At 43.3% G+C, this 14316-nt stretch overlaps 2 protein-coding genes across 6 annotated transcripts in view; both read right to left on the bottom strand.

The window, feature by feature from the left end:
• Positions 1-3363, bottom strand: part of LOC307172201 (CREB-regulated transcription coactivator 2) — a 33518-nt gene extending 30155 nt beyond the window's left edge. For 2 of the 4 annotated variants that reach the window (XM_079894329.1, XM_079894331.1), the window contains exons 1-2: positions 3106-3363; positions 45-146 (exon numbers count right to left, since the gene is read on the bottom strand). In XM_079894329.1, the coding sequence (XP_079750455.1) occupies positions 45-146; positions 3106-3270 (267 nt within the window). In that variant the 5' untranslated portion in view covers positions 3271-3363. The remainder of the gene's footprint in view (positions 1-44; positions 147-3105) is intronic. The other 2 variants (XM_079894332.1, XM_079894330.1) reach the window with 1 other exon arrangement.
• A 1122-nt stretch (positions 3364-4485) lies between these two features.
• slc39a3 (solute carrier family 39 member 3) overlaps positions 4486-14316 on the bottom strand; it is a 10219-nt gene continuing 388 nt past the window's right edge. Inside the window, exons 1-4 of one of the 2 annotated variants that reach the window (XM_079894117.1) lie at positions 14297-14316; positions 14076-14177; positions 7612-7742; positions 4486-6612 (exon numbers count right to left, since the gene is read on the bottom strand). The exon at positions 14297-14316 is cut by the window's right edge and continues 388 nt beyond it. In XM_079894117.1, the coding sequence (XP_079750243.1) occupies positions 5854-6612; positions 7612-7742; positions 14076-14177; positions 14297-14306 (1002 nt within the window). In that variant the 5' untranslated portion in view covers positions 14307-14316 and the 3' untranslated portion in view covers positions 4486-5853. The remainder of the gene's footprint in view (positions 6613-7611; positions 7743-14075; positions 14178-14296) is intronic. The other variant, XM_079894118.1, reaches the window with a different exon arrangement.

The following is a 14316-nucleotide window of genomic DNA, read 5'->3' as shown; positions in this document are numbered from 1 at the left end:
GGCACACGTCTGAGTCCTGATGACACACACACACACACACACACCTGCAGTTCGGAGGTGCTCCTGCCGATCTGGTTGACGTTTGGCAGAGATCCGCCGTAATACGGGCCCTGAGATCTGGCCAGTCGGACCTTCTGTGCCTGGACCTGCAAACAAGCACCAGACGAGACGTGTAAATATCCCACGATATCCCACAATGCAATGTGCTCGACTTCACCTTCCATTTTCAGAGTGGAAGTCATTTACTTTACTGACATCCAGAAATGTGGGTTCCGCACACTGGGGTTCGTGATTTGATGAAAATAGTCAATAATTATATCATAATGTCAAATCTAAATATCAAAATTAAAAACAACAAACAGAAAATTCATTAAATAATGAAAAGGTCAAATGAATCATTTTAACATAAAAATCATCAAAAATAGGTTACTAAAAATTAAATCATAAAAAAAGTTAAAATTAAAACGAACAAGGAATTTAAAAAAAATCATCAAAATAAAACACTTAGTAAAAGTTAATCAACTGTTAAATGTCAAATTAAAATAAATCATTTGAAAAAGAAAAAACACTAACTAAAAAAAAACATTAAATCGCAAGTGTCAAATTAAAATGGATAATTTAAAAACACCAAAAGATTTACTAAAGGTAACTTAATTAAACAAGTGACAAATTAAAATAATTTTAAAATGGACAAATATTATATATTATATGAATAAATAATGTAGAAAATAAAACACTACAGTTAATCAAATCGTTAAATGTCAAATTAAAATCAATAGTTTAAAAAAATCATAATAAAACGCTTAATAAAAATGAATGAAATCAAAAATAAAAATGTAAATATTTTACAAATATAAACATTCAAAATGAAACACTTACTAAAAAAGACGCATTATTTCATGTGTGGTCATGTGACCCCTAACCCACAGCACAGAGGCGCAGACGCGAGCGTGTCCTTACTGAAATCAGTCTCAGGCGGTTCTTGGAAACATCATGTGGGTTCGGCTGACAAACAGGTTTGGGAACGCCGGGCATTCCCTGCTTCAACGCGGGCTAACCTGTCTGGGCTAACTCTGCTTAACCCTGGGTTAAAGATACGGTGTGAAGCAATACAGTAAACATCTGGAGATACAGCATGAAACATGTTGACACATGCATGAGCAAAAGAGCATGTCTCAGGGTCAGAGGTCAACCTAATCACGGTCAACCACAGTTTCCCCATCCAGAGAGAAGTGTGTGTTGACATTCGACCGCGCACACACACACACACACACACACACACACACACACACACACACACACACACACAGTCTGAGATTTCCCCGCTGCTCTGGACAGACACCAGCGCAGGAGGAGAGCGCACACACACACACACACACACACACACAGTCTGAGATTTCCCCGCTGCTCTGGACAGACACCAGCGCAGGAGGAGAGCGCACACACACACACACACACACACACACACACACACACACACACACACACACACACACACACACACACACACACACCTCGCCCTGGAAGTCTGGAGTTTAGAGTGTGGAGCAGGACACACTATCCCGTCATACAGTAACGCCTTTAGCGGCTGCTCTCCCTCATCCTGACACTGTACACTGACCTGTCAATCATCTTGTCAAAGATAAAATCATCCACATTTAATGTAATTCCCCACTGTATCGGAGAGAGATGCCGAGGCGCGGAGGCTCTCCTCATATTAATGCATTTAAAAGTTAACGGCCAAACGGATCTTTATAAAAGTCCACATTGTTATTGCAGATGAAATATAATATGGATGACATTAAACAAATATTTTTTAATCAGGTTAAACTTTGATTAGTCACTCAAACCTTTATCTAAGCCTCTCACCGTCCGCCATGTTTGTAGTTTAACACTTTTTACTCGTGTTTGTAGTTCCTCCTCCAAAGCGCAGTGGGTTGTGGGTAATATTAGCTGTTATAATCATAGACATAATAAATACACAGACGCCCTATTGGCCGCTGGATCGTCCGTCCTTTTTTTATTTTGTACATTTTTACAAAAATGTTTTATTTTTGTAGACAATATTTTTTATATATAAAATATAATATTGTATACAATATTTTTTGTATTTACAATTTTTTTTTTTTTTTATTAAAATAAAATACAATAAAATAAAAACACTTACTAAAACATAAAAATGTTTGAATCAGATTAACTTGAAAATCAAAATCAAAATAATACAATAATACACTAAAAAATTCCATTATATAATGAAAAATTTAAAGAAAAATAATTAAATAAAACTAAAACATTTAGTCATTTAGCCGCAGACGCCTTTGTCTAAAGCGACAAGTTTAAAACTTATTAAAACGTAACATTTTAAAATATAAAATAAAAACCAAATAAATTAAAAAAACACTCACTAAAAAAATAATTGTATTGGTTAGCCTGAATATCATTATTCAGATGATGAGGTGAAAGGGTAAAGGTCAGGGTGACCAGCCCACATCAGCTTCACTAAACCAGCTCTGACAAACAGCAGTTATCAATGTGACATCTCACACACACACACACACACACACACAGTGTTACCAAGATACATGTCCAAGAAATACCATCACACATTCTGGCAGTGAACCTAGATAAAGCGAATTAGACATCAGACTATAATTCTGCTGATTTCATATGTGATGTTTAAACGAATTCACTGAGATTGATGTGTGTGTGTGTGTGTGTGTGTGTGTGTGTGTGTGTGTGTGCTCATGCTAATCTGCTGCTAACCGCTTCCTGTCTGACAGACTAATCAAACTCACGCACGTATTTAACGTTCTTTTAATGTCGTTTGCCGTCAAAGTGGCTCTTCTAACATCTACCATATAATTAAAGTCTCTTTGACGTCTTTCCTTTACTCCATTTTCATGATAACAGCGTTATTGTCGTTAGCTTCCGTTAGCTAGCGCGCTACTACCTGCTCGCGCGCGCTCCTGCCAGCCGCCGAGCGCGCTCACGAGACGAGAGTAAAACACGGATTTGACGCTTTTCAGCGGGAACGTCGGAACCGCGATCCGGTTCCCGTGAGTGTGTGTGTGTGTGTGTGTGTGTGTGTGTGTGTGAGTGTGTTACCCGGGTGGAGGTGAGGTCCATCATGACCTGCTGGAACGCCGCCGTCTCCTCAGCCTGTCTCTGCGTGTGGAGCGCGATCTTCTCGCTGAACTTTCGCGGGTTTGAGGGAACAGAGCCGCCGTGATTCGGTCCCGGTGCCGGTCCGCATGATCCCGCGGAGGACATGATGATGATCGAACCCCGAACTCACATACAGACCCGAAGAACCGACACACACACTCACTGACAGAGAGAGACAGACGAGCCCTCTAGGGGCACGAGCGAGACTTACACGCGCGCGCACACACACACACACACACACTGTACACACTCAACATTCAAACTCGACACGCACACACACACACACACTGTAGACACTCAACATTCAAACTCGACACACACACACACACACACACACACAGACGGATTTACAGCAAAACTAGTAAAATAGCGTTTTAATTTTTTTTTTACATTTTATTATTTAATTAAATTGTAATGTGTGCTTTATTTTGATTGTTATTAGAAATCATTACTTTTAACATTACTTTTTATGATTTAAGTTTGAGTACGTTTTTATTTCGATTTTTTAAAACCATTTTTAAAAAATCAGTTGTTTTTCATTTTAAATGTATTTTAATTTTGCATGTAATTATTTTAGTAAATTATTCATTTTAATTTTGCATTTAATTATGTAATTATTTTAGTGAGTGTTTCATTTTCTTTGTTTTTATTTTTGTTCATTTTTATTTCTTACTAAAAAATTATTATTTATATAAAATTATTTCTAGACCTACAAAAGTAATGGTAAATAAATAAATTTAGGAACATTTTTATAATGAATATTAGGGCTGTCAAAAGATTAATCGCGATTAATCGCATCCAAAATAAAAGTTTGTGTTTACATAATATATGTGTGTGTATGGAGTATAATTATTTTGTATATATAAATACACACACATGCATGTATATATTTAAGAAATATTTGCATACATATACTGTATATATATTTATATAGTTTATATTATATATAAATATATTTTTTATATATATAAATAACACATTTTTCTTAAATATATACATGCATGTGTGTGTATTAATATATACAAATTTAATTATACACAGTACACACACATATATTATTAAAAACAAACTTTTATTTTGGATGCGATTAATCGCGATTAATCTTTTGACAGTCCTAATGAATATACATTTTACACATCAAGCTCTAAAATATTTTATTGGGTAGAAATCGCTATTTGTTGTGAGTGAAAAAATGTCCCCCTGTAATCAATAATTGTGTCCCTCAAAAATGACATAAGCATTTTTTCCTTGAAAAAAAAGATTCTTAATGCATTAAAATATCTTGAATGTAACTCGACACCCTTGCCTCATTTAGTATGCGCGGTTCTGTGAATATGCAAATGAGCCCCGCCTCCACTCACTCCCTCAGCTCAGAGATCCACTGGTTGGCGATCACACGTTGATCTGATTGGTTACAAGGTAGTTTGTGACGTCAGAAACACCAGCGATTTCAAAGCGTGTTTTTGAGACTGTCTTTGGTTCACTGCAGTTTTAAGGAGGAAATACTCAGCAATGCTGTCGACTTATGAACTTACACATGCTTTGTCTTAAAGCAGATTAAAAACACCACATAGACACATAAACTACATTAAACGCTGGATTTACACCACAGGGGGACTTTAAAAACCCTGTAATGACTTTTATATTCATTATATTGCATTATTTATATAGCATATTTTCCAGGCTTTGCTTTGGAAATATTGTATTATTTACAGCCATGCCAATAATCAATAAACAATCAATCACTCCTTTACAATCAATCACTCTCACCAAAGATGCTGCAGCCAATGGGCAGCCGGCGGGGCTGCAGGACGACTCAACCTCCATGTTTTATCAGACGATAACTACTCAATAACTATTTTGCTTTAGTATAATTTTCGGGAAAATTAGGGCCGGATTCGGGATTCGTCGTGACGTCTGGTCACCCTAGACAATACAGATGTGTTTGTTTGTATTTAATGTTGTGCAGGAATACAGAATCTGATCATATGTGTAAAAATACCGTAGCACTTTGTGTAATAGCCCACATTAATATAAAACTGCCTGATAGAGATTTAAACTAAAGCAAACAGCAGAAAATGTAGAAAAATATCTATGAAGACTTTATTCTGTGCATGAGCTCCAGTAAATAAACCAGTGCTTTCTGACTATATTGAAATGTTGTGTATTTAAAGGTGCAGTCTGTAAGAATGACAGCTAGTGGTGGACATAGGTACTGCAGGCCAAATACAGAATATCAGAGATGGTTGTTTCCCCGCCTCCTCAGACTCGACGCTCACGAGGGTTGCCAGTTTGAGGACACGCGACAGGAACGGAGACTTACACACTGTACGTTGATGAGTTTATTTATCCACGTTTTAATATGCTCTCGTTCATAGACATTTTTAAATGAATACTTTTTAGGTTGGGTAGAATCTGCCATCTCTGACCCAGTTTGTTTGCGTGCTGCAATACGCTGAGTTTCCCATCAACTGGCATCCCGGGGTGTCGAAATACTATTGGCTGAACTGGCAGTGGGCGGAGTCACAGTGGGCGGAGTCACACAGACCAAAGCAAAAACAGACAGACAGCACGGAACGTGTGAAATAATACGTAAGACAGCTGGCAGTAGAAGTGTTTTTCAGAGAAACCAGTATATGAACGTAGCATGTTCACATGATAAAGCTGCATTCAGCACAAGCGCTCCGATCAGACTTTACAGAACAGAAGCGCAGTAACCAGAGCGAATCCCGTGAGCAGGAACGTGACTTTATGGATGCGATGCTTCGGAGAGGCCGATTCCTGCCACAGCAGTCCAGCGACGGAGATGTAGATGAAGATCCCGGACGCCAGACCCTCGACGGCACATCGGACCAGCTGACCCGGAGCGCTGGGATTCATCCCGACCATTCCCATCCCCATCCCGATCCCGATTCCCACCGGACAGGAGAGGGAGAACAGAAAGAGGCATGCGGACGTCACGGCCTGACGGAGACCGTAGTGGCTCATCCGTACGGAGAGACTGAACGCCACGATTCCCTGCCGGAGAAACAGCGTCACACAAATCTGCGGGATGAGTTCGGGAACCGGCTTGGATCCGGCGCTCAGACCCTCGACCAGAGCACACACACACAGGCAGAACACCAGGAGAAACACACGCAGACCTATGTGCTCCGGAGAAGCGGATCCGTAGGTCCCGGAGAGACGACGGGAATGACCGGGAGAATCCAGACTCTGGGTCACGTGAGGGTCTATGAGCGCCTGTTTCTCCAGGGATTCGTCGGCCCCGGAGAGACGACGGGAACACCCGGAAGAATCCCGACTCTTGGTCACGTGAGGGTCTGTGAGCGCCTGTTTCTCCAGGGATTCGCAGCCCATCGGATCTCGGAACGCCTGCAGCATCTGCTCCAACACGAACACCAGAAGGAACCCCATGGACACGAGGAACTCGGCCAGCGGGAAATGAAGCTGCAAAGACAGAGACTCTCATTAATAACTTTAATAATGTTCGACCAAAGGGGAAAGGCTTCTGGGGGGGGTGTTTGGTGCAAAGGACCCTAGGCTGATTTTACTCCGAACCGTCCCTTTAAAGCAGGGGTGCCCAATCCTGCTCCTGGTGATCGACTGTCCTGCACAGTTCATCTCCAACCCTAATCAAACACACCTGAAGCAACCAATTAAGGTCTTCAGAGCATGTCAGGATCACTTGAAAATTAAAGGCAGGTGTGTTTGATTAGGGTTGGAGATGAATTGTGCAGGACAGTCGATTGCCAGGAGCAGGATTGGGCACCCCTGCTTTAAAGGGTAACTCTCGCCAAATCGCACCCTAGGGTCTTTATATTAATCTACCCGAGGCCAACTTTCGTGTAAAAGCATGATTAGAATGGAAACGCCACTTTTAAGATTGACCGTATTTTCGTTTTTGGTCAAATTGCCTTGTGAATGGGAGTGCTAGGGGCACGACTATCATAGCATCAATATCGCTACTTCTAAAACACTAAGACGGCTCGACACAACATGACACTGTGCCTGAAGTCTCACCAGCGGCTCTACGCGTGAACTCCAGCTCTGAGGACAGTGTTTGTGAACACAGAGTTTACTAAAAATAAATGTGTCTTGAGCATCAAATCCTCATATTAGAGTGATTTCTGAAGGATCATGTGACACTGAAGACTGGAGTAATGATGCTGAACATTCAGCTTTGATCACAGGAATAAACTACACTTTACTGTATATTCACATAGAAAACAGAGGATTTACAGTATAATAATATTTCACTGTATTTTTGATCAAATAAATGCAGCAGAAGAGACTCTTTCAAAAACATGAATAAATCGTACCGACCCCAAGCTTTTGAACACTATATACTGTACACTCACCAGTACAATTTGTAAACGCACTTAGTCACATTCTTTGATTAGTTAATAATAATAATAATAATAATAACGATGATAATTAATGACAGACCGCGAGGCCGAGCCGGCTGAAGGTCTCTCTGGCGTGGGTCAGATAATCGGGCAGCAGATCCAGCAAACATGAGCACAGGAACACGCCGTCAGACAAACATGAGGCCAGACCCATGACTCCGAGCCGCACTCCTGAGTGACACACAGAGAGGATCATGGGACACCGGCACACAGAGAGGATCATGGGACACCGGCACACAGAGAGGATCATGGGACACAGGTTTGGAACAACTCGAGGGACAGTAAATGATGACAGAATTTACTTTTTTAGGTGAACTATCACTTATTAATTTATTAATTTGAACAGTTACGCTGTATCTGAGCAGCACTGATTGATCACAGTGCTGAGAGATGATGGGTTAGTGTAGGGATGATGGGTTAGTGTAGAGATGATGGGTTAGTGTCGAGATGATGGGTTAGTGTCGTAGTGTAGAGATGATGGGTTAGTGTCGAGATGATGGGTTAGTGTCGAGATGATGGGTTAGTGTCGAGATGATGGGTTAGTGTAGGGATGATGGGTTAGTGTAGGGATGATGGGTTAGTGTCGAGATGATGGGTTAGTGTAGAGATGATGGGTTAGTGTAGGGATGATGGGTTAGTGTAGAGATGATGGGTTAGTGTAGGGATGATGGGTTAGTGTAGAGATGATGGGTTAGTGTCGAGATGATGTGTAGGGATGATGGGTTAGTGTCGAGATGATGGGTTAGTGTAGGGATGATGGGTTAGTGTAGGGATGATGTGTAGGGATGATGGGTTAGTGTCGAGATGATGGGTTAGTGTCGAGATGATGGGTTAGTGTAGAGATGATGGGTTAGTGTAGGGATGATGGGTTAGTGTAGGGATGATGGGTTAGTGTCGAGATGATGGGTTAGTGTCGAGATGATGGGTTAGTGTAGGGATGATGGGTTAGTGTAGGGATGATGGGTTAGTGTAGGGATGATGGGTTAGTGTCGAGATGATGGGTTAGTGTAGGGATGATGGGTTAGTGTAGGGATGATGGGTTAGTGTAGAGATGATGGGTTAGTGTAGGGATGATGGGTTAGTGTAGGGATGATGGGTTAGTGTCGAGATGATGGGTTAGTGTCGAGATGATGGGTTAGTGTCGAGATGATGGGTTAGTGTAGGGATGATGGGTTAGTGTCGAGATGATGGGTTAGTGTCGAGATGATGGGTTAGTGTCGGGATGATGGGTTAGTGTAGGGATGATGGGTTAGTGTAGGGATGATGGGTTAGTGTCGAGATGATGGGTTAGTGTCGAGATGATGGGTTAGTGTCGGGATGATGGGTTAGTGTAGGGATGATGGGTTAGTGTAGGGATGATGGGTTAGTGTCGAGATGATGGGTTAGTGTCGAGATGATGGGTTAGTGTCGGGATGATGGGTTAGTGTAGGGATGATGGGTTAGTGTAGGGATGATGGGTTAGTGTCGAGATGATGGGTTAGTGTCGAGATGATGGGTTAGTGTCGGGATGATGGGTTAGTGTAGGGATGATGGGTTAGTGTAGGGATGATGGGTTAGTGTAGAGATGATGGGTTAGTGTCGAGATGATGGGTTAGTGTCGGGATGATGGGTTAGTGTAGGGATGATGGGTTAGTGTAGGGATGATGGGTTAGTGTCGAGATGATGGGTTAGTGTAGGGATGATGGGTTAGTGTAGAGATGATGGGTTAGTGTAGAGATGATGGGTTAGTGTAGGGATGATGGGTTAGTGTAGGGATGATGGGTTAGTGTCGAGATGATGGGTTAGTGTAGAGATGATGGGTTAGTGTAGGGATGATGGGTTAGTGTAGAGATGATGGGTTAGTGTAGGGATGATGGGTTAGTGTAGGGATGATGGGTTAGTGTCGAGATGATGGGTTAGTGTCGAGATGATGGGTTAGTGTCGGGATGATGGGTTAGTGTAGGGATGATGGGTTAGTGTAGGGATGATGGGTTAGTGTCGAGATGATGGGTTAGTGTAGGGATGATGGGTTAGTGTAGAGATGATGGGTTAGTGTAGAGATGATGGGTTAGTGTAGAGATGATGGGTTAGTGTAGGGATGATGGGTTAGTGTAGAGATGATGGGTTAGTGTAGAGATGATGGGTTAGTGTAGGGATGATGGGTTAGTGTAGGGATGATGGGTTAGTGTCGAGATGATGGGTTAGTGTCGAGATGATGGGTTAGTGTCGGGATGATGGGTTAGTGTAGGGATGATGGGTTAGTGTAGGGATGATGGGTTAGTGTCGAGATGATGGGTTAGTGTAGGGATGATGGGTTAGTGTAGAGATGATGGGTTAGTGTAGAGATGATGGGTTAGTGTAGGGATGATGGGTTAGTGTAGGGATGATGGGTTAGTGTCGAGATGATGGGTTAGTGTCGAGATGATGGGTTAGTGTCGAGATGATGGGTTAGTGTAGGGATGATGGGTTAGTGTCGAGATGATGGGTTAGTGTAGAGATGATGGGTTAGTGTAGGGATGATGGGTTAGTGTAGGGATGATGGGTTAGTGTAGGGATGATGGGTTAGTGTAGGGATGATGGGTTAGTGTCGAGATGATGGGTTAGTGTCGAGATGATGGGTTAGTGTAGGGATGATGGGTTAGTGTAGGGATGATGGGTTAGTGTCGAGATGATGGGTTAGTGTCGAGATGATGGGTTAGTGTCGAGATGATGGGTTAGTGTAGGGATGATGGGTTAGTGTAGAGATGATGGGTTAGTGTCGAGATGATGGGTTAGTGTCGAGATGATGGGTTAGTGTAGGGATGATGGGTTAGTGTAGGGATGATGGGTTAGTGTCGAGATGATGGGTTAGTGTCGAGATGATGGGTTAGTGTCGAGATGATGGGTTAGTGTCGAGATGATGGGTTAGTGTCGAGATGATGGGTTAGTGTCGGGATGATGGGTTAGTGTCGAGATGATGGGTTAGTGTAGGGATGATGGGTTAGTGTAGGGATGATGTGTAGGGATGATGGGTTAGTGTAGGGATGATGGGTTAGTGTAGGGATGATGGGTTAGTGTCGAGATGATGGGTTAGTGTCGAGATGATGGGTTAGTGTCGAGATGATGGGTTAGTGTCGGGATGATGGGTTAGTGTCGAGATGATGGGTTAGTGTCGAGATGATGGGTTAGTGTAGGGATGATGGGTTAGTGTAGGGATGATGGGTTAGTGTCGAGATGATGGGTTAGTGTCGAGATGATGGGTTAGTGTCGAGATGATGGGTTACTGTCGGGATGATGGGTTAGTGTCGAGATGATGGGTTAGTGTAGAGATGATGGGTTAGTGTAGAGATGATGGGTTAGTGTAGGGATGATGGGTTAGTGTAGAGATGATGGGTTAGTGTAGAGATGATGGGTTAGTGTAGGGATGATGGGTTAGTGTAGGGATGATGGGTTAGTGTCGAGATGATGGGTTAGTGTAGAGATGATGGGTTAGTGTAGAGATGATGGGTTAGTGTAGGGATGATGGGTTAGTGTAGAGATGATGGGTTAGTGTAGAGATGATGGGTTAGTGTAGGGATGATGGGTTAGTGTAGGGATGATGGGTTAGTGTCGAGATGATGGGTTAGTGTCGAGATGATGGGTTAGTGTCGGGATGATGGGTTAGTGTAGGGATGATGGGTTAGTGTAGGGATGATGGGTTAGTGTCGAGATGATGGGTTAGTGTAGGGATGATGGGTTAGTGTAGAGATGATGGGTTAGTGTAGGGATGATGGGTTAGTGTCGAGATGATGGGTTAGTGTAGGGATGATGGGTTAGTGTAGGGATGATGGGTTAGTGTAGAGATGATGGGTTAGTGTAGGGATGATGGGTTAGTGTAGGGATGATGGGTTAGTGTCGAGATGATGGGTTAGTGTCGAGATGATGGGTTAGTGTCGAGATGATGGGTTAGTGTAGGGATGATGGGTTAGTGTCGAGATGATGGGTTAGTGTCGAGATGATGGGTTAGTGTCGGGATGATGGGTTAGTGTAGGGATGATGGGTTAGTGTAGGGATGATGGGTTAGTGTCGAGATGATGGGTTAGTGTCGAGATGATGGGTTAGTGTCGGGATGATGGGTTAGTGTAGGGATGATGGGTTAGTGTAGGGATGATGGGTTAGTGTCGAGATGATGGGTTAGTGTCGAGATGATGGGTTAGTGTCGGGATGATGGGTTAGTGTAGGGATGATGGGTTAGTGTAGGGATGATGGGTTAGTGTCGAGATGATGGGTTAGTGTCGAGATGATGGGTTAGTGTCGGGATGATGGGTTAGTGTAGGGATGATGGGTTAGTGTAGGGATGATGGGTTAGTGTAGAGATGATGGGTTAGTGTCGAGATGATGGGTTAGTGTCGGGATGATGGGTTAGTGTAGGGATGATGGGTTAGTGTAGGGATGATGGGTTAGTGTCGAGATGATGGGTTAGTGTAGGGATGATGGGTTAGTGTAGAGATGATGGGTTAGTGTAGAGATGATGGGTTAGTGTAGGGATGATGGGTTAGTGTAGGGATGATGGGTTAGTGTCGAGATGATGGGTTAGTGTAGAGATGATGGGTTAGTGTAGGGATGATGGGTTAGTGTAGAGATGATGGGTTAGTGTAGGGATGATGGGTTAGTGTAGGGATGATGGGTTAGTGTCGAGATGATGGGTTAGTGTCGAGATGATGGGTTAGTGTCGGGATGATGGGTTAGTGTAGGGATGATGGGTTAGTGTAGGGATGATGGGTTAGTGTCGAGATGATGGGTTAGTGTAGGGATGATGGGTTAGTGTAGAGATGATGGGTTAGTGTAGAGATGATGGGTTAGTGTAGAGATGATGGGTTAGTGTAGGGATGATGGGTTAGTGTAGAGATGATGGGTTAGTGTAGAGATGATGGGTTAGTGTAGGGATGATGGGTTAGTGTAGGGATGATGGGTTAGTGTCGAGATGATGGGTTAGTGTCGAGATGATGGGTTAGTGTCGGGATGATGGGTTAGTGTAGGGATGATGGGTTAGTGTAGGGATGATGGGTTAGTGTCGAGATGATGGGTTAGTGTAGGGATGATGGGTTAGTGTAGAGATGATGGGTTAGTGTAGAGATGATGGGTTAGTGTAGGGATGATGGGTTAGTGTAGGGATGATGGGTTAGTGTCGAGATGATGGGTTAGTGTCGAGATGATGGGTTAGTGTCGAGATGATGGGTTAGTGTAGGGATGATGGGTTAGTGTCGAGATGATGGGTTAGTGTAGAGATGATGGGTTAGTGTAGGGATGATGGGTTAGTGTAGGGATGATGGGTTAGTGTAGGGATGATGGGTTAGTGTAGGGATGATGGGTTAGTGTCGAGATGATGGGTTAGTGTCGAGATGATGGGTTAGTGTAGGGATGATGGGTTAGTGTAGGGATGATGGGTTAGTGTCGAGATGATGGGTTAGTGTCGAGATGATGGGTTAGTGTCGAGATGATGGGTTAGTGTAGGGATGATGGGTTAGTGTAGAGATGATGGGTTAGTGTCGAGATGATGGGTTAGTGTCGAGATGATGGGTTAGTGTAGGGATGATGGGTTAGTGTAGGGATGATGGGTTAGTGTCGAGATGATGGGTTAGTGTCGAGATGATGGGTTAGTGTCGAGATGATGGGTTAGTGTCGAGATGATGGGTTAGTGTCGAGATGATGGGTTAGTGTCGGGATGATGGGTTAGTGTCGAGATGATGGGTTAGTGTAGGGATGATGGGTTAGTGTAGGGATGATGTGTAGGGATGATGGGTTAGTGTAGGGATGATGGGTTAGTGTAGGGATGATGGGTTAGTGTCGAGATGATGGGTTAGTGTCGAGATGATGGGTTAGTGTCGAGATGATGGGTTAGTGTCGGGATGATGGGTTAGTGTCGAGATGATGGGTTAGTGTCGAGATGATGGGTTAGTGTAGGGATGATGGGTTAGTGTAGGGATGATGGGTTAGTGTCGAGATGATGGGTTAGTGTCGAGATGATGGGTTAGTGTCGAGATGATGGGTTACTGTCGGGATGATGGGTTAGTGTCGAGATGATGGGTTAGTGTCGAGATGATGGGTTAGTGTAGGGATGATGGGTTAGTGTAGGGATGATGGGTTAGTGTCGAGATGATGGGTTAGTGTCGAGATGATGGGTTAGTGTAGAGATGATGGGTTACTGTCGGGATGATGGGTTAGTGTCGAGATGATGGGTTAGTGTAGGGATGATGGGTTAGTGTAGGGATGATGTGTAGGGATGATGGGTTAGTGTAGGGATGATGGGTTAGTGTAGGGATGATGGGTTAGTGTAGAGATGATGGGTTACTGTCGGGATGATGGGTTAGTGTAGGGATGATGGGTTAGTGTAGGGATGATGTGTAGGGATGATGGGTTACTGTCGGGATGATGGGTTAGTGTAGGGATGATGGGTTAGTGTAGGGATGATGTGTAGGGATGATGGGTTAGTGTAGAGATGATGTGTAGGGATGATGGGTTAGTGTCGAGATGATGGGTTAGTGTCGAGATGATCCTGAAGCTCACCTGCAGCTCGCCTGATCACACACACCGGGCCGAAGCCGCACAGGAGACTGAAGCACAGCATCAGAGTCAGCATCTCCAGCTCGGTCGAAGCCCACAGCCTGGCTCCGGCAGGGGACAGCACGCGTTTAACATTACAGTACACATTTCCCACATGTTACTACTTTTCACAGTATAATTTGGTTCTTTATACATTGGTATGGTTCTATTATCGAAGTACTTACCAGTACACATAAACTGAAGC

The sequence above is a fragment of the Squalius cephalus genome, assembly GCF_949319135.1.
Source record: "Squalius cephalus genome assembly, chromosome: 15".
NCBI lineage: Eukaryota > Metazoa > Chordata > Actinopteri > Cypriniformes > Leuciscidae > Squalius > Squalius cephalus.
The sequence above is the reverse complement of the archived record's forward strand: the minus strand, read 5'-3'. Positions and strand labels throughout refer to the sequence as shown.